Genomic DNA, 27,762 nt, shown 5'->3' with positions numbered 1-27,762 from the left:
GAAAGTTTTACACAAGGCCTAACTAAAAATATAGTTTTCCTCTGTCTTTGTGCATAACCCTGACGTATCAGAGAGAGATCTGCTGTGGATGGAGGGTGGTGTATGATCCTAACTTTGTAGTACAGGCCATCAAACCGTAATTTAAAATGTAATTTGTCCCTTTCATTAGAATGAGTTTGACAGCTCACTACTGTACTGTAAATATTAAAATAGTTTCTTGAAATATTCACACACAAAGAGGGGCGTGTGCTAGTAAGCTAAGAGTGTGTGTTGTAATGCCTATATGCTAATGATCCCTCAGGTTACCCTAGACAACAAACTTAACATAGCGCTAAATAGCGATTACATTTTATTTCAATGGGAAATAAATACAAAGACGTGATTTAGAAAATGGTAATGCTTCATTGGTTAAGAGCCGGACCCTTTAGTAGCAATATATTAGAGTGTACAAACATCTAGAGTTCCTGAGTCCATTTTGTTTTGTGGTGGTCACTATTTGTAAGTAAGTTACATTCACGTTTTAACGTTCCCAAATGTTTTTAATCAGACTATGGACTGTTTACATCGATCACTGTGAACTTTTATCACTAGTGTAGATGATCTGTTATAGGATCTAAAAAGTACAGACATACACAGATTGTGCTAAAAGACAAGTACAGAAGATATCCATAAAGGACCCAATTCTCCAGTGCTCCCTACCTTGGATAGTCATTTAGACCTATGCAGAGTGGCTGTATTAAATTAAAAAATCTCAATTCATGTACATGGGTACAGTTTTATTCCTACAGGTGTAAATGACTATCGGAAGCTGAAGGCACTGGAAAATCAGGGTTCAAAAGGCCAGATTGTGATCTCATTTACAGACATACAAAAAAAGACACAAATGCATCAGAAGATACTCTAGTCTATGATGGTTCAATCTATTGGTCACTAGATGGCTTTAGGTAATATCTAATTGCAGCTGTTCCCAAACTGTGGGTTGCAACCCCAAATGGGGTCGTGCCATCAGCTGATGGGGTCACAGCCATCCCTACTATGCAGAAAACTCCATTTTGATCTGCACAGCATGACCTTACATGTACAGCATGTGAGAGGTCACAATGCATGGAGAATGCCATTTTGCTCAGAGTGATTTCACGTGCACCATACATATGAGGTCACAGTGTGCAGAAGATGCAATTTTGTAGAGCAAAATGGTATCCTCTCTGTGGTGTGACCTCACATATGGTGTGTGTGCGGTCACGCTGTGTGGAGGACGCCATTTTGCTCTTCAAAATGGTATCCTCCATGCTGCCTGGGGTCCTGGCAGGAAATTCATTAAAATGGGGTTATGCAGTTAAAAAGTTTGGGAACCCCTCTCTTATTGCTATTTCATGTATCTTTTCAGAAAAGATGTTCAGAAAAAAAATCTCTTGTACCTGTTGCTGCTAAACTATTATATAGTTTAAAATAAAAAGCATTTAATATAAATATTATACATAAATATATGCAGCTTTCAAGAAATTAACTTGAAATCTGAGCACTTTCACACAAATTTCAGACATACTGCAACTCACTGTGACTGTAGGACCTAATCTGAACATATTTCACTTTAAAACCTTTGCTTCCTGGTATATATTACTAGATTGGGTCTGAGCAGCTGAATTCTACTCTGTTACAACCGTGTATCCACTTTGAAGCCATTTAGCTCACTGAGAAGAACAATTCCAAGATTACTCTGTCTTGTGATTTCACTTGGCATTGCCAGCAGCTGGGTTAAACCATTGCAAAGAGCAGGTTTGTTTTGTTTTTTTCGAAGACGACGAAATTCAGTCTAGATTCAGTGTCACCAAAGCAGTTCTTGGAAGCTAGATACCAGCTGCATTTTAATTGTCTTTGGGGAGCCAGGGAGCTCCTGATTTCTCTGCAGCAGAAATGGAAATAACTTTGCATCCAAAAGAGAATAGCCTTATTTCTGAGAGTCTTCTAGTGATGCCGAAAAGGTGATGAACAGCAAACCCATCCTTTTCAAATAACACTATGTAATATTCTCTCTCGAGGATGGTGCCAACATAAGGCCTAGTATGAAGGCTCAAGTGAGTCTTAAGTGGTGCCCAAACCTTGCTCTGGCCCTTGGTGCAGTGATTTCACCTTTTGTTGAGTAGTCATTTGCTTCACTTTATCATTTTTTAGTTAGAGTTCCTCTCTCAACTTAAATTATAACCTGTGCATGAGCAAATTAAAGGTGCAGTGTGTTATTATTTACGTACAGAGTACTGAGACAGGTTGCTTTTTTTTAAGTATCTGGTTAACATTCAAAATACATACAAAGACAAAACCAGCATTAATTTTGGCTTCATTTCCTTCAATCTCCTCTTTGATCATCCGCTGGTATGCGTGTCTTTCAGCTGTGGTAGGACTGCCTGGTAATCATGGTTTGCTCTTACATCTCAGTTCTTTTTCTGTGGACTGCATCTGTCTCAGGTTCATTCTTCATAATATGTAGTTGGCAAATGGAGGGTACTCTTGCGTTTGCTTCCAGTGTATATGAGAGACTGGCTTTTTTTCTTTCTAGTACTCAGAAAAGAAGAGTTGTCCTCCCCTGCTAGGGAGATGTAAGAGGCGATACTTTCCCTGAGGCCATAGCTGAGACAGGAATCATCCATGGCCAGTGTGTTTTCTGGTTCTTCGTTACTTATCTGCAGCCTTAAAAAAAAAAAAGTTACGTATACTGGATTTACTAGTTTGTTAGTGCTACATGGTTGCATATAAGAAAACTCCTGGCTCACAGTTGATTGTGATCAATTCTGTGTCTCATCTGTTTCCTTAAATGTCCCTCATCACAGTAATATCTGAGCAACTTTGATATATATAAAATACAGAAAAAAAGAAGAAAAATCTTTCTTTCCAGCTTGTAGGAGAAATAGCTTGAGTAGTGTATGGGTTTTGTCTGTGTGAGCAAGTGAATGAGGTTGTTTTGAGGAGAGGAGGGAGCTGCATAGCTTATTGAGAGAAGGTTAAATTGAAGAAATGAGTTGAGCATGTATTTCTAAAATGATTATTTCTGTATGGTCATTCTTATTTCTTGTGGGAGTAGCTTTCTCTGTCCAAGCCCAGCTCCATGCTTTCATGAGCCCCTCCCACACTGGTTGACAGCAGCACAAGTTAGGTGGATAGTAACTGCCTTGGTAGGATCTAGTTGTGGAGGGAGAGGTGATCTCTCAGGTGGCTAGATCTAGCTACAGGCAACTAGATTTGTAGGAAAGAGATCTCTACAGAGCATGCCTAGAGACGTGTTCTATGCTGAAAGGCTTGCTTTTTGTCTGATATTACCTACCTGAGCCGCTGGTGTGATGCCAAACTATCTCCCTCCTGAAACATGACCCTCTTTCTCCAGTTCCACTCATGGTTCTACAAATCCCATGGAGGGCTTTGAATATCATGAAAGGCATTCAACTGGGCTCTGTATTAAATTAGGAGCCCGTGCAGAGAGCTGAAATCTGGGATAATTTGTTCATGGTGGCCTGTGTTGCTGCAATTTGGGTAAACTGAAGCTTTTTCAGATTAAGTGGATTCATTCTTAGATATAGTAGGCCAGATTCTCAGCCAGTGTAAACTGTGTGTGTATGTCTTTACTGGGGAATATCCTTGGCAGACTTCATTGTCAACCACGTTACCCATAGGAGCCCTATATCTGCCAATAAGAACCCGTGGAGGCAGTTAAATGCAGCAAAATTTGCATCAGTGAACACTTAGACTGAAATGTTCAGTCACCTGAGAGATTTGGATGTCCAATTCCCCTGTTACAAAGCCTTCAGTGGCTTGGGAAATTTCAGCCTTAAGCCTTAATATTGACATCAGCAGAAGTGAATAGTTTCTTATTATTTTCTGTAATTGCAAGTATATATTTAACATGTTGAAAATAAGCATGTAGACTCAGATGCTGTATGGAAGATGTGGTACCTGTGAATGTTTTTCCAGTTGAAGTTTTTGTTCCTCATCACGACAGGCGGTTCTTGGTTCCTTGCTGCATTGTTGTTCGTGCACTGAGCAAGACAGGGTGTTGTAAGGGTACAGCACAGACCATCAGGTACCTCTGAATGAAGAAACCAATACAGGATGAGTTATCCAATATTGCGCAATAGCATCTCATTTGCCATCACCAATGTTTTCTTCACTAAATGTTCTTGGAGATGAGTGTGTGGTAAGTAGAATAGTCATTTAGACGCTGGACACTGTGGCATACAATTGTTGAATTACATTATGGCATACTGTGTTAGGTGGTTTTGTTCTTTGTTACTAGCTGTTTTATTGTAACATGCTGCTACTTATGTTTGAGCCTACTTGCTTACCACAGTTCTTACATTGCTATAACTCCAGTATAACTGCTGAGGGCATCAGACTTTCTAGAGCTAACTACACCCTTTCTATTAATGATAACACCCCTGAGCATAAGGCCATACGAGGCCTGTGCACAACTTATCTCCCACCTAAGCCCTATTTTGAGAGTGGTTGAACCTTGTGCTGGCTTTGGGCTCAGGGTGAATAGTAGCCACAGTGAGTAAAAAACAGATCTATTTGTGGCAATGATGGTATGCAGCTAAGTTCTCCATAAGCTGCACGGTCATGCAGCAGACTATCAAGGGCCATGCAGCCGGGGAGAGGTGCCCCTCCCCCAGCCCAGCTCCACTGGAGCTGCTGGGGAGAGGAGCCCCACGTCCGGCTGGGCCCAGCCCAGCCTTGCCCCACCCCGCTGGAGCTGCTGGGGAGAGGAGCCCCTCCCCTGGCCCGGTCTAGATCCACCGGAGCTGCTGGGGAGAAGCACCTCTCCCCCGGGCCAGCCAAGCCTGCCGGAGCTGCTGCAGCCCAAAAGAGGTACCTCTCACCCAGCCCTGAGCTGCTGCGGCGAGAGAGGGCTGAGGGGAGTCCTCTCTCCCCGCCACAGCCCTGGGGCAGCCTGCATCCTTGGCCCCACCCCAGAGCTCGCACCCCCCTCCCACACCTCTACCCCAGCCCTGAGCCCCTTCCAGCATCCCAATCCCCTCATCTCTAGCCCCACCCCAGAGCCCGCACCCCTAGCCAGAGCCCTCTTTCCCCCCCCAGCACCCCAACCCTCTGCCCCAGCCCTGATCCCCCTCCCACACTCTGAACTCCTCGGCCCCATCCCCACCACACATCACCTCATATTGGTGCACATAACAAAATTCATTCTGCACATGGATGTAAAAATTAGAGGGAATATTGGTGCAGTAAAGTGCATTGGGGCAGAATTGATTGAAATATACACATGGCAAGTTGATAACTATGCCGTATTCTTGAAGCTTAGTTCTATTCCTAATTAGGTTCCTGTTTGAGAAGAGCACATACAGGATTCTAGCACAGTTTAAATGTGTATAATGAGGCTTTTGATTTAGTTATATTCTTAAAGTGTTGGTATTCAGAAGCACCTTGTATCACATAGCTTGTTGAGGTTATGTAGAAGGATGTGGACTCTGACTGGGTATATCAGACAAAAGAGGGGTGTTGATTTGGAGAAATAGAGCCGGATTTTGCACTGCCTTGCCATTTGCATAGTCACTTACACCTCACTGAGGTATTTGTATGGCATCCATTACTTTACTCCTCATCATCGTTAATTCATTTAGCCTCCCAAAACCCTTGTGGGAAGGGAAGGACTGTTATTCCCCCTTTCATAGGTGGGCACCTGAGGCATAGAGAGACTGACTTCCCCAATGTCTCACAAAAAAATTGTGGGAGACCAGGGATTTGAACGTTGGTCTTCCTGGTCCTAGGCCAGTGCATTCACCATTAGGGCACAACATGGGTGTAAAATGCTACCATTCTGACTGGGTAGTACTTCCACCTACTCTGCTCTCACTCTGCACTGCTGTACATGATTATGCAAAAGACAAAGCGGCAGACAATCAGGTCCATCATGTGTAACTTACCCAACCAAAGCATCAACACATGTTCACCACATGTGAATACTGTAAAATATTCCAATGTACAAAGTAGAGCTGCCCCTTGACTGCTCTAACCTGTGCTAATGAATAGCACTATGTAATTGGTAAATTCTGGGGTTTTTTCCATACACTTATTTCACTATCAATTTTATATATTCTCAGAGAGGCGAAAGTCATTCAGAGACAAAATGTTGATCATTGCCATCCAGATGTTATGGATTATAAAGTTTCAGATTCTCATGTCCTTTCTTTACAGAAATATTTTTTTTTAAAAAAGGGAAAAATCAACTAACTAAAACATTTCAGAAAAGAGATTAGTATCCTGTCAAGTTTATTACTGCTTCCTTCCACAGACTGGTCTAAAAAATTCCTTTTATCACATTACTACATCAACATACAAGTCATTAAACAGAACATTTTCCTTCCTTTCTTAAAAGTAGGCTTTTTGGCCTACACACAGTATTTCAATTTGGCCAGCATTATGCAAATATTGTGGCTTCACACCTTTTAAATGATTTCATTGTTGTTATTAATTGAAAGACTAGAACCATTTATTCTTCACAAGTATGGTGTGATTAGTTTATTCCAGTCCTTCTTCCTCTTTCATTTTAAACCTTTCTGGTTTTCATATGATGTCATTGCAGCACTTACTTAACTGTGGTATTTGATATAAGACTACTTTCTGATCTGAGTTGCACTGACATAAATCTGGAGTAACTCCATTAAAACCAAAGTAGTTTCTCTGGACTGACATCAGTAAAACTGAGATCAGAATTTAGTCCATAATGATTACACAAACTTTGAGGTCTTAGGCCATATTTGCTCTGAGTTACAGTAATATAAATCCAGAACTAAGCAGCTAAGGCAATAACAGAGAAACTGACTAATTTTCCCAGCATGCACTGATACAAACAAGGTTGTGTAGTATGGTAGGTGTGAACAAGCTAATACAGTTGACACATCATTCCAGGGGGGAAACGCTGTTGTGGTGCTACATTGAACAGTGTTAGCTGTAACCATTATCAGAGTCTCGTTTCATTTAACATGGCTTTGTCTATCTGTACTGCCTGTACTCAGCTGAGCTATAGTCTTTCTTTCTGCTGGATTAATAGTGGAGGAACGGGGGAGATATGAATTGAGGTATGAAGTGAAGTAAAAAAAAATACAGTGGGCAGAAGCCAAATTTCTCTTATTAATTATTATTTATTTTGTACTACAGTAACACCTAAGATCCTGAGTCATGTCTCAGGACCCCCCTGTGTCATGCACTGCATGATATCTTACAGTTGCTGGTGGAACCTATTGTGTTCCTGCAGTTACAAGTCTCAAGGGACTTACCTGAATAGTGATTCACAAGGTCCTCAAGGCACTGAAATGTTTGCCGTGGAGAGATGTAATACCAGTTATTCGGCAAGCGGAAGATCCTGTAATGTTTCACTTGCCTGTGCCGGACTGACAAGGAATATAATCCTGCAGAAAGCGGAGAACCAAATGACATCAAGTAGTCACAATCCTAGGAAAACAAAGGCTCATTTCACAGACCTCTGTGGATGCTGACTAAAGCCAGAGCAGCTCTGAAATGTGGTACCACAGTAACAGGTGTGCCCTGGAAGAATCTGAAAAAGGTGAAATGACCTTTCTGATTTATAGATCTCAGATCTAGAGAGATGGAGCAGTGGGTCAGCAGTTACAGCCTTAAATCCCTGAAGGTGAGTGAGTCATTCTAAAGCTCCAACAATTTTTCCTTTATGCTTGTTGGTAGGATTTTCAAAAGGGCCCAAAAAAGTTAGATTGGAATGAGAGTCCTTAGGAACTTTTGAAAATCCCCACCTGTTTGTTTTTTATTTAATTTCTTCCCCTTGCTGTCTTTCCATGGAGCTCTGAGAATTTTTTCACATTTAATTCTTCACCCTGCACTTTTTGGAAACTCTATATTGGAGCCATGTGAGCAGGAGGACTACTATGGACACTCCCTTTGAAACCCATTAATACCATTCCTTAACAGGCCAGAGGGGGCCCTATTCTATTCATGTTCTTCTACTGTGCCCATCACCCTGCACCTTGCAAAGTTAAAAATATGCAAGGTGACTCAGTAAAGTTTGTTCACCATCCTTCCCTCTGGGTGTGAAACTTCTGTGTGTTTGTAAAATGAAAACACTTTGTGTTGCTATCAAACTTATAAATGAGCTACTCATTTGTGAGGAGGGAAGGGACCGAATGTTAAGAAGGAAGAGTACACTCATTAGAACTGAAGCTGGGAATTGCTGAGAGGCGATTTAAATTCAGGCTGGATGAAAAATTTCCAAAGAGTGTTTTGTCAAAAACCTAATTTACTGTCAAAATGTTTCACAAAGAGTCTGGTTTGAGGAAAACTCTGATGCTTTGTCAAAAACACACACATAAAAAGTGAAAAACTGTGCTCCCCAGCCAGACTACATCTCCCATGAAATACTATGGTCAGGGACACCTTGATGCATTGCTCAGCAAAAGAGGAGACCATTGTGCATCATGGGAGATGTAGTCCAGCCAGGGAGCCGAGCCTACAGAGGAGAATGAAGGTGTGAGATACCCACATAACAACTCCCCTGAGGCACCACCCAAATCAATGTTTTTTGGGTTTTGGCTGAAATGTTTTAGGTTTTAATTTTTTGACAAAAAGTTTAAATTTTCCTTAGGGGATGAGCCCATTTTCTGACCAACCAGTCTGGTGATGGAAGGATGGTCAGAAGAAAATGTCAAGTGTTTAGTTTAAAACAAAACAACCACACATCTAAATAAGAAGTGTGTTTAGTTACTCTTTATGTATTTTACGCTCCTTTCCACCCCCACCCCCAACCTTTGTGCATCTTTGTGGACTGTGGCAAAGGGTGGGACCCTTTTGCCCATCCTTTGGGTCTTCCTCTCTGTTTGAAATGCCTTGTGACCTTGGGGCATTTTGGGTGCTACAACCCAAATAAACAATGTTTAAATGTTTTGTATGTGCCAGTGATTAGGGAACTCTCCAAAGCCGTAGTTTTCCATGTTTCCAGCACTGCTTGTTATGTAGGTGATTGCTGAAGATGTTGCACTGTGCAATATGTTGGGTTTTTTTATTACATATGGTTTAGAATTCTGGACTGATGTGTGTGAAGTGAAAAAGGCAGAGAATTAAGAGCTATGGAAAGCCCAGTTGAAAGGAGATGTCGCAGTCTGAGATGGGCAGGGGGGAATGTTATGTTTTCTCACCTTTCCTGGTTTCGCTCTCTCTAATCATGAAGGAGCCAACCTTGGTGTCAGGAAGCTGTAGAAGTTCCTCTGCTTTTTCTCTTCCCAGCCCTTCAAATAACCAACTGTGAAACAGGAAAAGAAGTTCTAAAATGACATGGATGAGAAAGAGAGCAGCGTGTGGCCCTTAAAGTGCAAGACTAGCTAGAAAAGTGACTGCAAAAATGACACTGTAACCTTCTGCAGTTGCTTTCTTAACTATTCCCAGGATTATTTCTCAGTTTATGGGGTAAATCTGCTCTTCTCACTCATGCCAGTACTTTCATTAAGAATGGCCCTATAAGAAAGGGAAAAACCCTTCAAGCTTGATTAATTTGAAACACTAACATTTACTAGTGTTAAACAAAGTCACTGAGTTTAAATAACTAAACCTCTTATTGTTGTGAGTCATTACCCACATTTATTAATCCATGGACAAAGGTGTAATTATTCTGCATATGCTAGGTCAGATTCTGATCTCACTTTACTCTGGTTTTACACCAGTCTAATTCAGTGGGCTTTACCGGAGGGAGAGTAGAACCGGGCATGCCGATTTTCTCTACCACCTACTGTCAGGTATCTAATACCTTCGGTAGGAGGCTTCAGCACATGCTTAGCTATAAGCATGGGCTAATTCCCATTGAAGTCAATAGAATTTAAGGACATGCCTAAAGTTAAGCAGGTAAAATGCTTTGCTAAATAGTGACAGACTTAGGCAGATGCTTTAATGGATTTCCTCAGTTGGGGCTGAGGGCAGTAACCAACCTCTGAACCTTCAGTATCTATTCTAATGTGCAGGGATTCACTTCTTGAATGATCTCATTAGCCTTTTGAAGTTTCCCTTTTATTCTAGTTGGTCTGTTTTTCATATGAACTCCAGTTTTGTCTCAAACTGAGTTTTCCTTCACCAGGGGGGAATTCACCCCTGTGCAGAAGACCAGCCCAGGGACCCACTCAAGCCACATTGTCTTAATTGAGACTTAAATAGTGCATAGGCCTTGTGCATAGCAGTGAATTTCACCTGAGTTCTTATAAGTTGGATCTTTTTATCAGTATCTTAAAATTCGAGATGTGCCCAAAACTCGCAGCTTGAATCCAGAAGTGGATCAGAAGTTTTTCTGCGTGTTTGGAACTGGAGTTTTGCTTTGCTAAAAACAGCTGCTAAATTTAGATCTGGATTGAAATATCCCCAAAGTGAAAAGAAATTCAGATGTAGATATTTAATTCAGGTCATCTCTGCTTGACGTAGATTTTCCTAGCAGACTGCTGGTGGTGGTGGTGGTGGTGGTGGTAGTCGTTGTTATTATACTATTTGGATTATGATAGTACTTAGGGCCCCTAATTAAGGATGAAATGTTGATACTATAAACTATGGTATGTGTGAAATAGCAGCACCTGTAGTTTTGGAATGCTGTGGAGAAAGCATGTACTCACCCATGGTAAACTTTTGCTACGCATTTTCCTGGAATGTAGTTTTCTCGACCTGTAGTGAGGGAATGGACTCTCCACCAACCTCCTTCACTGTCAAAGCAAGAAGATGAGTGTGGTCAAATGTGTTTGGGGAGCCTGCCTTCATTTTAGAAACATGCTAAGGCAGAAAATGGGCTAACATGCAATATTTGTTAACTAATCTGAGTAATCAGAAACACACGCATAGATCTACGTTTCTTTTGTTCACATTATTTCATCTTCTAAATCTCACTGTTTGCTGCATTATTGTTTAAATTGGTCACAGAAATAAGCTAAATATTAAACAATAAATTTGTTCCATTTGCTGCTTAAGTAGTGAAACCTATTCCTGTAGTCAAAAATAAGTTTCCCATATTGAACATCTTTATTACAGCTAGAAACAGAGCATTAGTAAAGTCTAGTTGGAGATTGGATTTACAGTCTAATAGGACTGATTTACAGCCCACTGTTGTCAGTGGGAATCTTTTCATTTACTTCAATGAACTGCAGGTCAGGCACTGACGAATAGGACGGCCTGGTGGCTGAAGCAATAGAACTGGGAGTCGAGACACCTGAGTTCTTTTCCCGGCTCTTCATCAAACTTTCTTTGTGATCTTGGGCAAATCACTTAGGCCAGGTCCACGCTACCAACCTATATCAGTGTAACTACTGAAAAATCCATAGCCCTGAGCGAAACAGTTAAACCAACCTATCCTGCCACATAGACGGTGCTATGTCAGTGGGAGAGTGTCTCCCGTTGACATAGCTACCGCCTCTCAGGGAGGTGGATTAACCGTGATGACAGGAGAAGCTCTCCCGGGACGTACAGCGTGTCCACTAATGTGCTACTGCAGCACAGCTGCAGCGCTGTACATGAAGACAAGCCCTCACTTACCTGTGTTTCAGTTTCCCCATCTGTTAGAAGGCAACAGCGATATTACTTCTCACGGGGATGGTGTGAAGCTTAAGTCATTAATGGAAGGGGTTACAGATATGATAATAACCGTTGTTTTCCCCCCTTGTTTTCTGAGGTTTTGTATCTCTATTGCAACTGTGAACTGCATGCAATTTGAAAGTTCTTTTAGAAGGTTCATCACAGTGCTTAGAGTGAAAATCAGCATTGGGCTCTGCCTTGCTGTGTAAATCAGCATCACTCTGTTGAAATCAGCAGAGATGTGCCAGTTTACACCAGCCTAGGATCCAGCCCTGAGTGTGTATGCTAAGAGTGAATAGAACCCACTGAGAATAAGAAAGAGGTTCCAGTTTTTGGCATTCTTGTTACTGTCACGGGTGAGCAACAGTGATGGCAAACCTCAGAAGGTTCAGTTTGGTTCAGTAACCCTGCCCCGAACTCGATAATTACCTGCATCACCCAACTCTGTCAATAAGGGCTGGAAATCTCAAGGCTGCAGGGTTTTAGTGTGTGAAATCTTTGGGATATCCTGTTTCTACGTGAGGTAAAACATACCATGAGAATAACTTTGCTCGTGGTATTTTCACATATCCTCTTATTATCCAGTTAGGCAAGAATAATTAAAAAATACCCCCTCAGTCTCAAAACCTTGCCCAGAAAAAAGTCTCTCCTGAGTAGACTCCTATTTCTTCTTTTATCCAAACTAGGACCTCCACCCTGAGTTAACTCTGCCCCTAATGAATGATGTCCAGGGAGTGAGCGGACTGTGAGGGGCTCTAAGAGGTTGGGGTCTGTCTCATAGTGCATTTTCCAACTGGACCCCAGCTTGCTCTTGATGAGCCAGTTCTGGCTGGGGGAATTCTGCCTTGAACCTTCTCACCCAATCCAAGGAAGATAGTTTTCAGCAGAGTCAGTTGTTGTGGTTTCTTCTCTCTTCCTGCCCCAGTCTCCTCAACAAGCTAATCTCTCTCTCACCCCTGCATAAGTTCCTCAACCCATAGTTCCTGGCTCTTACCTCAGAGCCTTTTGATAATAGGACTTCTTGCAGTCTCCCTTCTGTCCATTTTTGTTTCTGGGAGCAGTTCCTCCCAACAGTAGCTCCAGCCTCCGGGAGGTATGGCAGTGCCCTCCATTTCCTGCTCCTCCTTTGATGAGGATCAGCCAGTTAAGCTGGAGGTCTTTTTCCAGGTGCAGTGGGCAAGGGTAATCAGCCAGCCAGTAAGTCAACTGCTGGCCTCTGACCTCCACGGAATGGTATTCCTTATATCTTCACAGGGGCCAATCTGGCACTGCTTACCTAACACTGTTAACCATCTCCAGTTACTAGTGATCATTACAGGTAATCTATTCTGAGTAGATTCTGTGTTTTGTATTGCTGCCCTGACTCATGCAGATGATTACCAGCAATGTTTTGAGTTCCAAGTGAGTGTGGTGATTTCAGCATTATTCCTTGTGAACTGTCTCTCCTTTACAGAGTTGTTTGAATAAAAGACTTAGAAAAATATCATAACAGGAGCAATGTGTGCAGCATAGAACGGTTGAGTTTGACCTGGCAGCTCTCCTGTCACTGCTGCTCTAACCAACCTAGCGTCTCTCCTTTTCTTTCCCGGAGAGGTGTATTTCTCGAATGACCTGAGAGAGACTGTACCTCCTGCTAGTGTATGCATACCCGTAGCTCTCATTGACATCCACACATACCCCAGCGGGGAGAATAGATCTTCAGTTTAGGAGAGTTGTGCCTATTTGCACAGAACATTGCAAGGTTTTTTTCTGCACTATACCTGAATCAAAACAGGAAGAGAACTTTCCATTTAATGCTTACTTCGGCACTTGTTGATCAGTACATAACAGACAAACATACAAACAAAAATATGTGCTACGTGTATCTTGTTTTCAAAGTTCCATATTAACAGTTAGACTGTACTATATACTATATGAAGCATATGTACAGTGTGTATATATATATGGGCAGGATCCTTAGCTGATCTAAATCAGCATAGCTATTTTGGGCTGGAATCTCCAGTCTGCTAAGACCATTTAGCACTATTTACACAATGATGGACAATTGCCCTTATGTAGGGAAACATTCTAGCATCAGAAAGCTGGTGGAAGCTCTTCCACCTGCTATGCCAGGGTCCCTCCCCTGATATGCCCTTCTCCTTATGGGACATCCAGGGTAGGGCATGATCCAGATGGGGAATGGTTGACAGAGCACCACGACCCAGATCCTCCACTGTTGTAAGGTCCTTTGTACCACTCATGAAAGTTAGAGGAGACTGGTTACTTCTCTAATTTTTGTCAGGACTGGGTGGACAAAGATCAAGGAGCCACAGCCAAGTTCCTCTGGCTGCCACTCTCCACTACTTGTGAAATATGGGCATAGCGGATCATCAGGATTATTGACTTCAGTTTACTCCAGCTGAGGATCTGGCTCTATATGTCTTTGTGTGTGGGACGAACTGTCTGTATGTCTGTAATACATTAGGGAAGGGTCAGAATGGGACCTGTAAGTCTGCATCCCTCAGAATTCTGAGAAAGTGATGAGTAGGATCTGGATCCAGATCTGAAATTCATGGCTCAGGGTAATCTCTATCTGAGGGTCCAAACAGGCGTCTAAAGTCCAAAGACCTTCAACCTATGGGAAAAGTTTGGTAAAGGATAAAGAATTTTTTCCTTCCCAACTCTAAAATAGGTTCAATTTGGTTAAGTACTCAAATGCCTATCCAAAGCTGAATTGGTCTCATGCAAGTAATCCCATTTTATATCCTGCAGGATGAGCCCACATTTTAGAACTGGGCCCTGTTGACTCAGCACCTGGAATTTCCCATTGCTCAATCCTGTGAGGTGCTGGTGGCCTGAGTTACCAGTGGGAGTTAAGCACTCGCAGAATCGAGCTCTATGTGAGTGCCTGAAAGGAGGCGCTCCATCTGGAACTGCACATTGAGCAATAAGCAGCTTTCCCAGCAACAATAGGCCTTGAACGTTCTCCTGTTCAATAGAAACAAAAAACACAGCATTCGTCTAGCATCAAATGCATAAACCAGAAGCTGTTCCCTATCTCACATCAGCTGTATCAGGGTTAATTTAAAAAGGAACAACTTACTCTGATATCACACGTAGTTTTTCTCCTGTGTGAAAAATTGGCTGGCTTATATCTGGGGAGGGATAATCACAGAGGACAGCAAGGATATCGCTCTCCTGACCTAGGGAAAAGATGAAAATGTAATTTTTTAAAGGATTATAAAATTCATAGCTAGGGTGGATGTCTTCAGAAAGTCACCCTCAAAACCTACTGTACACCAGTATGAACAGGAGCACCTGTAAGTTTGTAGATCTTTATTTACTTCTAGTTAGCCAAAACCTTCTGCAGACTGACCTTGTTTAATAATTACCATATGGAAAGAAGAGACTCAGTCTGAAAGTAGCAAAATGAATAAATATGCATAGTATTAGGAAATGGCCTCCTTTGAATAATACCATCATGCATGAATGGCTTAAACTACAATATGAGTAATGCTGATGATCAGGTGTATTATATTAGATAAAGGGATCTTTCATTGCGTTATGTCTTTACTAATACTTTCAAAGGTACAAAGATAGATTCCTTAAGTGTAGTAAGATGGGGAACTTTTCATAAAATAATAGGAAACCAGAAAATCAGTGTCTCCTTCCTATTACGTTTATGGTTTGTTACTAGACTGAGTAACTAATGGGCTGCATGGCGCTCCTACCCCCCCACACTGCAGCTGTCGTGGTGATGGAAGAGAGGCTTTTTCATTTTAAAAAAAGGAAAAGTAAATTCGTGTGGTTTCCTCATTCACACACAAACATAGTTCTGAGAACTGAGGTCAGAAAGGAGGAAGTTTGGGAGGAACGTCCTGCACCAGTCCAGAATTGCATTGCAAGTGAAGCAGGAACTGAATTTACGCTCTGCAAGTGTTCACATCTTCACAGGGCTGAATCCAAAATGTACCAAGCTTCTACAGCTCCCAGTGAGAGGCTTCTCAGGGCTTCCTAGGATCAAACTCTTACTGGGGATCTTTCTGCACACAGTGCTGATATGGGGATTGATGCGCTGGCTTCTTCCAACATACCCCAGAGTTCAGGTTTCCTGAGTGGTGGAAATTCTGCATGGAGAAAGGTTGTGACAGTGGAAGGCAACTGCAGTGCCCTCTACTGAGGGGCCTGGAGCCAGCCAGAAAAGCACTAAGAGGTGGGGAGAGAGCGGCATGGTACATTGTGACTTCCATTGGGGCCCTGGTGGTAATTTAAAATTGCTCTTTGGCAAAATACCTGGCGAGGGTGATGATGGTGCAAACACTACCTGCTCCCCTCCCCTAACCCGGGTCTTAGCAGCCTCTGCTGGGTTCTGGCAGGGACAATTTGTGCCCATTTGCTGTAATGGGGATTGCCTCAAAACCAGTGTAAATTACAGCTACTGACCATATTTTTAAATAATGTGATGTGACAGTATTCTTTATTTAACAACGACAGACTCCGCTCCCTGGCCTGTGGCGCGCTTGCTGTCTCAGTTCAACTTTGCACAGAAAGGGATTACAAGAAACAAAGTGCATTACGGGAATGGAAAAGGAAGGTCACAAGAGTGTGCGCTCGCACACACACCTGCATGCACACACATACTTCCGGCTAGGTCTGTTTCTTTCTAATTCCTCTTTAGATAATTTTTAACCCACACAATGTATTAAAATCTGGGGCCAGCATCATGAACCAAGGCCAGGAGGGAGTTGGGCTGGCAATACCACTCTGCAAATAATCCTTCGTAATAATGACAATTAATAATATTAATGGAAGGCGAACCAAAAGTAGTGGGCTTCGAGGAAGAGGGATTTGAAGGAGCTGAGAGAGGTTATTCTTGTTCTTATACTTATATTACTGAGGCTGGTGGGTGGGGTACCTTGCTGGATTGAAAATAATTGAAAAAATCAATAATTTCTGCATCAGTTTTGGATGGATACTTGTTCTCACACCAGAGCCCAGGGGAGAGATGATCTGTTTAGTGGATATATATTTAGGGGATGCTTCAGCAAAGGACAGATTGCCGTTCTATAAGAGTTTGGCCCTGTAAACCGTCGCGTTTGGAAGTAGCCCTGTTAGGCAGTTAGGAGCAGTAAGGTTTCTTAAGGATAACCTTAGGTTCTGCACAAGGATTCTTCTGCATAGGGACTTGCAGAGTCAAGCTCTAAAGGAGGAATGAATTGATCAGCATGTTGCATGTGTGTAAATGGTGTCAGAAGCTTCTCGTGCCAGTACCAATGAGTTAAGTGGGATGGGTTCCCCAGGATGTGCTCTTGGATCAACTCCCAGGTTTTAGCCTAGTGTAGTATGCTTGATATATTGTATAATTTTAAAATGATACTAAGAGCTGAATGGGCCTCGGGTGACCAGATAGGAAGTGTAAGAAATCAGGACAGGGATGGGGGTTAATAGGTGCCTATATAAGAAAAATCCCCCAAAATCGGGACTGTCCCTATATAGCTGGGACATCTGGTCATCCTAAATTGGCCTCAAATTACCTTTCTGTTATGCAGCAGAAGTTCACAAATCCCGATGTCTGTGAAAGGCTGCCTTGTACATTAGTCTTACAAGACCTGACTTAGTGTATATAGTGCATAATGTAGAATCCTCTTCAGGAATGGCAGAGAAATCATAGAATCATAGAATATCAGGGTTGGAAGGGACCTCAGGAGGTCATCTAATCCAACCCCCTGCTCAAAGCAGGACCAATCCCCAACTAAATAAATAAAAGGAGATAAATTATAGGGAAGAATACACTGATACACTGAAAAATGCATGCTGCTGCCCTGAACTACCAAAGCAAAGTGACAAGTGACAGTTCCAAATTAAATGGCATTTGCTTAAACTGGTTGCATTTTATGAAAGTATCTTAGTATCACATTTGAAAATCATGAAGCTATTCATGCAAGGTTTAGTTTCCATACTGAGATATGTAGTGGAAAACTAACTGTTCTTATCAGCCCTTCTCGCTTGCTTACGTGGTGGCCTGCATTCTGCTATGCACCAGGGGTGTGTTACTTTGTCTCTAGGCTGCAGGATCTGTACTTATCTGACATACTCTTTTGTCTTCACAAAAAGAAAAGGAGGACTTGTGGCACCTTAGAGACTAACCAATTTATTTGTCTTCTGTTTTTGTTTCAATTTTGCACATTAATTTGCTAGTTCTGAACCGGGGTGTGTGATCATAGCACCAGCTACATCCTTTTAAAGTGCCTGTGTTTACACTAGAGATGGTACAAAATAACCTAATTTATCTGAACCCTCCCAGCTGCCCCCCCTATTTCACAAACATTGGGATTCCATTTAAAATGAAATCTGGATCCAAACCTTCCTGGGTTTTGGTTTTGCAAAACCAAAATCACTCTTGGGTTTGCCAGTGGCTAATTCAAAAACTGGTACTTCAATGCAGGGACCATACAACCCATGCTTCTGCCCCTAATCCAAGCTCTGAAGGGATCTGATACATTTGGCCCAGCCCCACCCAAAAAGCTTTTGGTTATGTCAAACTAAAACCTGAGTGAGGTTTTTGAAACCCATCCTTTCCTTAGCAGTTTGTTAGTTATATAAGAAGTCTCTAAAATGGAACAGTCCATCAGTTACAAAGAGAAAATCTAAGAACAGTTATTTCCACTGAATCAGGTGCTCTCTCTACAGTATTTATGCCCGAATACATGGTGCATGATTGTTTTAGATACCTATATCCAATGTTCCCTCTAATTTTTGACAGACCATGTGCACAAAAAATTTCTTCTGTGCAAATTTTTGTGCGTGCAGTGTTTCACTGTGTGCACGGGGTTTAGGATCTGTGTGCACACACGCACACAGCTTAGAGGGAACAGTGCCTATATCCCCTAGATGTCTTGTGAGGCATGAAGCTAAAGATGAAATATTTTAGGTTACGTCTATACTGTAGCTGGAAGTCAGCCTCCCAGGCCGGGTAAATGGATTCATGCTATCAGGGCTCCAGGTAGCACACTAGAAATAGTTGTGCGGATGTTGTGGCACCAGCTTTGGTTAGTCACGCAAGCTTGGATCCACCCGACCCCCGGCTCCTAGCTTGGGTGGCTAGCCCAAGGCTTAGCCAATTCTGCAATGGCCACACCGCTATTTTTAGCAGGCTAGCCTAAGCCCCACTAGCACAGGTATGTGGTCACAGGCTGGGAGACTTATTTCCAGCCGTAGCATAGTCATATCCTTACCCTGCTCAACAAGGACTATCTTGTGACTTGCACTATGCGCCCATATATGGAAGTAAGGGGGCATAATACCTGTAACACCGATGCATTGGTTACCTAGACACTGGGGCTACCTACACACCAGCAGATTTCCTCTCTGAAGTAAGTGGGCAGGAAGGGGCAAAGAATGGGCAAAGCCTGGGTCCCACACACAGTTGCCAACTTTCGCCTGGTAAATAAGCACCCCGACTTTCACAATAAGCCAAAAATCAAGCTAATCCCATTTCAAAACAAGGCCAAAACAAACCAATCCCTAAGAATGCCAACACTCTATGTGACTCGATCCCCCTGGTGTGCGGTCTGGGACTGTGGTGGGCCCGCTGTGCACCCCTGACTCTCTCTCTCCGCCCCCCGCCCCCGCTTGCCAGAAGCCGATCAACAAAAAGAAGCAACAAGCCAAAAACTAGTCAACAAGCAATTCACAAGCCAATGAAGCCAAAAACAGTCCCAATTTCAGCATTTTTTCACGGGTTTGGCACACCCACACCCTTGCTTTCTGGCTGGCACAGCTCAGTTGGCAACATCCTGCTGGCACAGGTTGGAGGAAGCAGGGGAAGAATTGTGACTCAGAGGTGCCTGCTAGAGTAATGCCACTTACGCAATACCCCTAGCTTAGTGCTGTGCTTAAAATACAAGATCCTCTGTTGCTTGCGCATTGAGCAGCACTAAAGCTGGGGGCGGAGGGAAAGTGTAGGGGTATGACCTGAGTGCAGGTCCGAATAGGAGGGAAAACTAAGGCTCAGAAGACAAAGGTTATCACCTCAGAACAGCTAGTCAGACTCAAAGTAATGGTCCACTTTGCCTTTCCTTCCTCTTCAGTGTTCTTTCCTTCACCCTTCTGTTTCATTCCTTCCGTTTCAGCATCACTGGTGTCTTGTTGAAATGAGCCAGGATGAAACATTTTTTCCAAAGTATTAAAAATGTTATAAAATTGTGGACCGAATCCTGAAACTCTTTACTCCATTAAAACACCGACTGAGGGAGAAATTCAGTTTTTGGCAATGTGAATTTATTGTCTGAAAGATGCTGGATTGCCAGCCATAGAGACTAAGGGCCTGGTCCAATGCCTGTTTCGGTTAATGGAAGATTGCTGTTGACTTCCATGGGCATTGGATCAAGCCCTAAAGTCCTGGGTGTATCCACCGAACAAGTACAGCATGGTCAGTAACAATGCAAACTTCACTGCCCTACCTATTCAGTGTTCCCCAATGCCAGCCTGAAAGGGCCGTGATTATGAGAGAAAGAATAGGTCATTTTTCAAGGCCATTCAGTTCTTGCTTTCTGTTGGGAAGACCAACAAGGGCACTGAATGGAAGTTGGACACCTCTGCAAAGAACTGGACTGGGACTGTCACCTCATTTCACACAGACCACGAACCCAGTCATCTGACAGTAACAACTTTCAGTAAGTATCAGTCTAAACTGGATTTGAACTGGGGACCTTCCTCCTTATGCCATTACCAATCCCCGAGCTGCTCAGCTTCCCAAAACGTCGATACTTTAGACGTGCTGGTTCTTGGCTTGTGCTAAAAATAGTGCTGGAGCTTCTGCCCCTCTTGGCCAGATTGATCCCTTGCCCCGAGGAAGAACTGGCACATAGTTGGGCCATCCTCGGAGAAGCCCTGGGAAAGGAGTATGACTCAGAGTCATATTTGTTTCCCCTACTCTCTTTTTGCACCTGAGGGGGGTGTAATTTTCTGCATCCCTCTATAAGACTAGCTTACTTCCCCCTTGTGCCAGCTGGCCGGCACATTGTGGCATGTTAGCTCTGCCCATTCCTCACCTACTTGCCTGTGGTGTGGAGTAGCAATGCCACGAGTCTCTTCCCCCTCCCACCTGGACTCACAATCCAGGCTGCATAGTGGGAGGCCTTATACATTTTTTTCCCTGTGGGTCTACGTAGGGCCAGTTGACAACCTAACCCCCACCCCACCCCCTTTGGTAGCTGCCGTCCTTGAAATGTGTCATTGCTTCATATAACTTTTAGCAGCATGGAAAGTTGGCTGCATATTAATTTTGGTGCAAATGTTTGAAATGATCAGTGTGAGTGCAGAATTATTATTATTAGGATTCCCAGATTGGGATTAAAACCAACAAAACCTGAGCAAAGCAAAATGTGGGAATAGGTTTTGTAAAACATGCACAGGAAATACCCGAAATGTGCAATTTCTTGTTTATGGAGAAGATCCGGGCCTCCTGAATTGTGGGAAGCTCATCACAAAGAGTGCTACTAAAGGGCAATTGTTTTTAAAAATTAATTTTTTAAAAAATTACTCCTAGAGAATGAGTTCTAACTCACCTAAAAGTAAACACCTTATACTGTACACCTCCGGTCTTGCATAGCACACTCAAGCATACTTTTTCATATGTCAGACCAGTGAATAAAAATGCATATATGAATGTACCATGGGCTTCCAGTAACTTTTTTCCTCAAAGAAATTAAAAAGTGCTTACCAGTTTGGGGTGGCACATTTATTTCTGCCGAGGCTCTTGTTGTTTTCATAGTATTTCCCATTGCTCTCTTTATTTTCATCAATGCACTTCAGAACTAAAACAAAGGAGACATAAAAAGGGGATTCAGGATAGCACCCACTGTGCCAATGCATAAAAATGACCCAATTTCAGACTCTCAAGTTTTTATATAGTTGGCTTTTGAAAGCTGATGTTTTACATGCATGTTTTACATGCATCTATTTGCAAAACTCTCACCACTTCGGTGCTTTTATCAGGGGAATAGCAGAAAACCACAACTAGGGAAGTTGCTAAGAAGTACTGTACAAAGCAAAAGTTTCCATTACCACTACCTTAGCATAATAGGAAGTCAGAGCTAAACGGTGAATATATACTCATGTATTTTCTGTTTGTATGTACTTCTCAACATTTGGAGTTCTGAAGTGATGAAGCAATTGATTAGATTGACGTATCTGTTGTCAAAGCTGGCTTTGATGTTTCATTGCCAAGTACAGGAAGAATTGTTTTGCAGTTTCCTTTTGACGCAATTCTGGTCTTGCTGTAGGTGCTCAAAGAAATTTAAAAAAAAAAAAGAAAAGAAAAAAAGAATGGCTCAAAAATTTTCTGATTCTGAAAGGTCCCATAGTAACATAGGAATTGCCAAACTGGACGAAACCAGGATCCATCTAGTCCAGTATCTTGTCTTGTCAGTACAAAATGCTTAAGAGGAAGATGCATGAAACACTGCAGTGAGCAGTTATGGAACTTGGCTGTAGAAAAAGTTCCTTCTAACCCCTATATAGAAAGTTCCTTTGTGACCTGTTATAAGAACCTACCTAGAACTGAATAGAATAGAATCACCATTAGTCAGACGTTGGCTTATGTTACAGCCTAGTTTCACAGTCAGAATCGTTAAGTAATGCCTTGTTTAAAATAGAACAAAACAAAATGTCCTGACACCATTACCTAAAATCAGATGATTTTTATCTCTTTCCGGCTGTTAATCTGAGAAACTGACAGGATTGGCCCTAACAAAATCCTAAGCACAGTGCCTACTGTATTTACCAAACAGTCTGTGAACTGTGCAGAAAAAGCTGATTTCATTGATCTTATCTACATTAGGTATTTCAAAGACACCTTAAATCTTGGGGCCACAGTCTGCTGACCATACTCACAATCGGCTAGATTTAGATAATCTCTCATTTTGACCAGAAATTCCGTTCTCCCTCTCAGATTTTGACCAGAAATTCCATTCTGCTCCTGAGAGTCCTTCTCAGTGAAAGTTTCATTGAAATTGATATGTTTCCACTAAAAGTTTCAGTTTTGACACATCAACATTTTCCAACAAAAGACGTCAAAAAATTCCCGGCAAGCTCTACTCCTAAATCACTTAGACCCTAATGAAAATTTTACCCTACATCTTTAAACATATGAAAACTTTTTAGTCTCATGACTCTCATTCACTTCAGTGGGAGTTATGTTGCTTAAACCCCACATTAAGATATGTAGAGTGTTCTTGAATGTTCAGGTTTACAAATTTTGGAAATGAAAACTGTTCACTTGAGCTGTATGTAAGACTTTTGTGCATAGCGACGAATATACCTCTTGAATATAATGTGCACATTAGGCAACTGTATATTCTGCTGAAACTAAGAACATATGGCCAGTTTCTGCATCCTTCTTAGAATCTCAGAAATGTAGGACTGGAAGAGACATTGCTAGGTCCTCTAGTCCAGTCCCCTGCACTGAGGCAAGACTAAGTACTCTGTAGACCATTCCTGACAGGGGTTTATTTAATCTGGTCTTAAAAACCTCCGAAGATGGAGATTTCACAGCCTCCCTAGATAATTAACTACCAGGGCTTAACTACCCTTACAGTCATAATTTTTTTCCTAATGTCTAACCTAAATCTCCCTTACTTCAGTTTAAGCCCATTACTTCATGTCCTGTACTCAGTGGGTAAGGAGAACAATTTATCAACCTCTGTTTTATAACAACCTGTTACGTATTTGAAGACTTATCATATCCTCCCTCGGTCTTCTCTTCTCCAGACTAAACAAACCCAATTTTCTCAATCTTTCCTCATCAGTCATGTTTTCTAGACCCTTAATCATTTTTATTGCTCTCCTCTGGACTCTCTCCAATTTGTCCCCATTTTTCCTGAGATGTGATGCTCAGTTGAGGCCTTATCAGTGCTGAGTAGAATGAAAGAATTACTTCTCATGTCTTGCTAACAAAAGTCCTGCTAATACAGTCCAGAATGATGTTTGGTTTTTTTGCAGCAGTATTACATTGTTGACTCTCATTTAGTTTGTCATCCACTATAACTTCCAGATCCTTTTGTGCAGTACTTCTTCCTAGGCAGTCATTTCCCATTTTGTATTTGTGCAATTGATTATTCCTCCTAGTTTTCAAATTATTCCACGAGTAGCCCTTCTGAGATCAGTGGGACTACTCACCTATTCAGGTAACTGCTCAGTGAGGCTAAAGTTGGCAGAACCTGGCGTTTAGAAAACTAAAAAGTTCTGAACGTAAAGTTTTGTGCATTCATGCAATTAGAGCTAGGTTTTTATGTCACTACAGCAACTTTTTACAATATATCTCAGTGACATTTTCCATGTTAAATTTCACTGCCACTAATGACAGTTGTTTTAAAATAAATAAATAATTTGGGAAGTGAGTGAAAAGTTATGACTCTTTCCCACAATTCACTTATCCAAAGTGCAAAGAGCAGCCCTTGGATTTCAGTTCATTTGGCACACAATATAGTTTGCCGTTATGCACTTATCCAGAGTAACGGCACATTTTGTGCACTTCGGGGCATGTTCCAAAGCTCCTCTTTCCTCCTAGGCATTTGAAAATGGGAAGGGAGCTGTTCAGAGGGGACGTGTTTGTGTTTTCAAATTGCTCCTGGATTGTACCGCAGCTCCCAAGTTGTATTTTTAAGTAAGTTCAAGGGAGTCCAGAGTATATGGGTAGCAGCCTTATGTAGTATTTCATTCATCTAAATCAGTGGTTCCCAAACTTGTTCTGCCACTTGTGCAGGGAAAGCCCCTGGCGGGCCGGGCCAGTTTGTTTACCTGCTGTGTCCGCAGGTTCGGCCGATCGTGGCTCCCACTGGCTGCGGTTCGCTTCTCCAGGCCAATGGGAGCTGCTGGAAGCGGCGCGGGCTGAGGGACGTACTGGTCACCACTTCCAGCAGCTCCCATTGGCCTGGAGCAGTGAACCGTGGCCACTGGGAGCCACGATCGGCCGAACCTGCGGACACGGCAGGTAAACAAACCGGCCCGGCCTGCCAGGGGCTTTCCCTGCACAAGCGGCGGAACAAGTTTGGGAACCAGTGATCTAAATAAAGGGTGGTAGACATGGTTCTTCAGTACATAAATGGATTGTGCAGATAAATAGTATGTACTTACAAACAGTGCGCTGCATCAAGATATAATAAGCTAAGCTATTTTTCCTGAATTTTGCATATAACATACACCACTAGAAGACAGGCAGAAAATTGCATAGCAGCACATATTGTGGCCTTATGGATGAGCAGATTCTCTGTCATCTAACTAAATGCCTATGAAACTGTAATTGTTTAGCTGAAATTCACCCGAGAGTGGAGAGTCTACTTCAGACATTTTGTACCAAGTAAACCCTGTGTAAGCTTGGTACATGGGCAGAGCAAACACACAGGGTTCCATCCCCTATGTGCTATGTTGGCAGGTTTCTATGCCCGTCTCAAAAAGGATGGCACAGAGAGGCCTACTGGATGTAGGGTAAGGCGTGATTATAGAAGCTATGCTTACATGGCTCCAATGGGCCAATATCCTCCATAGGGAAGTGGAGTTGCTGGAGCTGCTATTTAGGAACAGGACTGGGAGGACCTCCTGGGTCATCAAGTTGTCCCCTGCTATTGTAGGCAACCCTGTCAGATGGTCCTGTTCATAACCTGTTCAAACTCTTGTATTAATCTCATTTCAACCCATAGGCATGGTAGCCACTGAGGTGCTGCACTGATGCCACTTAGTCTGTCTGCAGGTCTAGGAGTGGCTTTCCCCACACAGAGACCAATTACTCAGGCTCTAATGGGAAAGTTTGAATTTCACCATAAGAGCTGCATTTTCAGTCCCATAGCATTCCTTACATCTGCAAATAATTGTGGCCACAATTTTCTGAAAGCGCAATTCAGGTTGCTTTGGCATTTTGCTTCTTGATTGCACCCACAGCTCAGGTATTTAAAGACCTACGACCCCGATCCTGCAGTTAGCTCTCCGTATGGTGCCAAACAGAGCACCTTTGACTTCAGCAGGGCTCTGTACAGGCACAGGGGTCAGGCCATATCGAGCTCATTGAAGGACTCGGGACTTCACAACCTAAATTGTGGGCCCAAATAATTGTGAGCACAGTTTTGTACCAAATATTTGCAACTGCAGAAATGGATCTAAATTTGGCTCAAAATATATGTACCATTCGGTTTTTTTCACAAACAGTATCTATTTTTAAGACAATGTCATGTTGGGGTACTTCAATTAGTGTTGCATATCTGAAAGTAGTCTGCTTTTTCCCAGAGATTTTTCAAAGATATATTCAGAATGCCCAAGAGATATTGCCCAAAGCAAGAACATGACTAATCCCAGTTCTCCAAGGAAGTTGCTTACAACGAGCACATTTCAAATGAAGAATTCCATGGTTCATCATTTATAATATGCTGGGTGTTTTTTCTCCATTAACTGCTTATTAAACCCCTGCATCTGCAAAGAAGTAATCATGGAAAGTGTATTGCTAAATCCCACACATCTTTGGGAAACATAGGGGAGTGTGTCACTTTTATTCAGCACACTCATTCCATAACAAATACATTTGAAACAACACATTTTACTAGTTTGCACAAATGGTGAAATCCAAGTACCATGCAAAACACAGAGAAACCTCATTTGTGAATCCCTGACAATTTGAGTTTAAGAAATGAACCTGCTGTTATATCTGTGGTGTTTCTCATAGGTTATCGCATGCAAACGTTTGCTTCACCATTGGCCATCTGTCTGCCTCTCTCATTTTATTTTAAGATTTTTTCATAGAAATATATAATTTACGCTCATTTCATGTTTCAGAGTAACAGCCATGTTAGTCTGTATTCGCAAAAAGAAAAGGAGTACTTGTGGCACCGTAGAGACTAACCAATTTATTTGAGCATAAGCTTTCATGAGCTACAGCTCACTTCATCGGATGCAACTTTATGCATCTGATGAAGTGAGCTGTAGCTCACGAAAGCTTATGCTCAAATAAATTGGTTAGTCTCTAAGGTGCCACAAGTACTCCTTTTCTTTTTGCTCAGTTCATGTTTACAAACACCAGCAAGGAGAGGGACTAGATGATCCAATGGACCTTTTGCATCTCTCTCTTTGATGGCTTTTTATATTTAAAGTCCAAATCCTGCACTGGTTACTGGGACAAAACTGCCTTTAGCTTGAATAAGGACTGGAAGGTTTGGCCCAGTACGTAGAGAATGCTATCCTGAAAGCATCAGAGGAATGATTACCTTTAAATGCTGAGCATGGTATTCCACTTTGCAGGATGTTTCACGAAAGGAGCAGGCATGATGGAGTTTTCATGTTGCTTGCAGTATCTAACTGATCAGGTCGAGAAGCAGCCAGCCTAATGAGAGTGTTGTGAACTTCACCCTATCATGTAGAACGGCACTTGCCAAACAGGCCACATACTTCCTCTGAGAGAAATAAGGAAGGCATGAAGTGTTTGCAACAGATGTGGTTCCTGTTGCTTTCAAGGTGTCAGTGACACTTTTTCTGTGGGCTGTGGAAAACAGGGAGGTTTTGAGTATTTAACACGAGGGTCTGTTTGATCACATAATGAAAATGATCAAAATAATCTGTTTTTTATGCTAGTTATACATAAAGTGCTGTTCTTGTTTTCTTAATGCATTTATCCAATACAGTTCAACCTCCAAAGCCTATAGTTTGTTTTCTGTAAGGTTCTGCCTTTTCTTGATCTGCAGTTTGGGAGGCTGAAACACAAAGCTCTGCCCAAGATCAGATGCTGAGTCTCGCTCCAGCCAGACTATATCCCAAGACCCTCCTTTATTCTCAGCCTTTTGGTCCAAACACTAGCCCACTCCTATTGCAAAATATTTAATGTTTTTGAGCAGACTACAACACATAAACAAGGATGAACAAAAGCCTGTACATAGAGCACCTTCTCATTTCAATGTCTCAGACTGCATTATACCAAGTAATTAACTAAACCTCAGAACACCTCTGTTGTGCTCAGTTTTATCCCTATGTCTCAGAGGGAGAAACTGAGGCACAAAGCTATCAAATGACCTGCTCAAGATCACTCAGCGAACCCATAGTAAAGGCTTATACATAAAAGTCTGTAGGTTATTCAAGGTAGCTTAATATACCCATTGTTTTTATGACCAGCGTGGGTTCTGAAATGTTAACGTCATGTGGCAGGATTAAAAAAACCATGCTAGAGTTCAGCTGTTG

At 42.3% G+C, this 27,762-nt stretch overlaps 2 protein-coding genes across 2 annotated transcripts in view; one reads left to right on the top strand and one right to left on the bottom strand.

Annotated features, from left to right (window-relative positions):
- TG (thyroglobulin) overlaps positions 1–27,762 on the top strand; it is a 197,897-nt gene that overhangs the window by 119,717 nt on the left and 50,418 nt on the right. The gene's annotated exons all lie outside the window — the stretch shown is intronic.
- On the bottom strand, positions 371–26,900 carry SLA (Src like adaptor). Its single transcript, XM_084619851.1, has 8 exons — positions 26,799–26,900; positions 21,272–21,365; positions 14,651–14,750; positions 10,620–10,706; positions 9,168–9,271; positions 7,281–7,412; positions 3,943–4,075; positions 371–2,685 (listed from the first exon to the last, which is right to left on the bottom strand). The coding sequence occupies exons 2-8, from the start codon at positions 21,348–21,350 to the stop codon at positions 2,466–2,468; spliced, it is 855 nt and encodes a 284-aa protein (XP_084475977.1). The 5' UTR covers positions 21,351–21,365; positions 26,799–26,900; the 3' UTR covers positions 371–2,465.

The sequence above is a fragment of the Lepidochelys olivacea genome, assembly GCF_965140295.1.
Source record: "Lepidochelys olivacea isolate rLepOli2 genome assembly, chromosome: 2".
Classification (NCBI taxonomy): Eukaryota; Metazoa; Chordata; order Testudines; family Cheloniidae; genus Lepidochelys; species Lepidochelys olivacea.
This window is presented reverse-complemented; position numbering and strand designations above follow the sequence as displayed.

What these genes read in the sequence shown, in the direction of transcription:
- SLA (XM_084619851.1), bottom strand. Translation starts at nt 21,350, where the DNA reads ATGAAAATAAAGAGAGCAATGGGAAATACTATGAAAACAACAAGAGCC. An exon ending in AAATGTGCCACCCCAAACTG is followed by an intron (nt 14,751 to 21,271) that starts GTAAGCACTTTT and finishes TCTTTTCCCTAG; the next exon opens with GTCAGGAGAGCGATATCCTT. An exon ending in CCTTGTGAATCACTATTCAG is followed by an intron (nt 4,076 to 7,280) that starts GTAAGTCCCTTG and finishes TTCTTCATTCAG; the next exon opens with AGGTACCTGATGGTCTGTGC.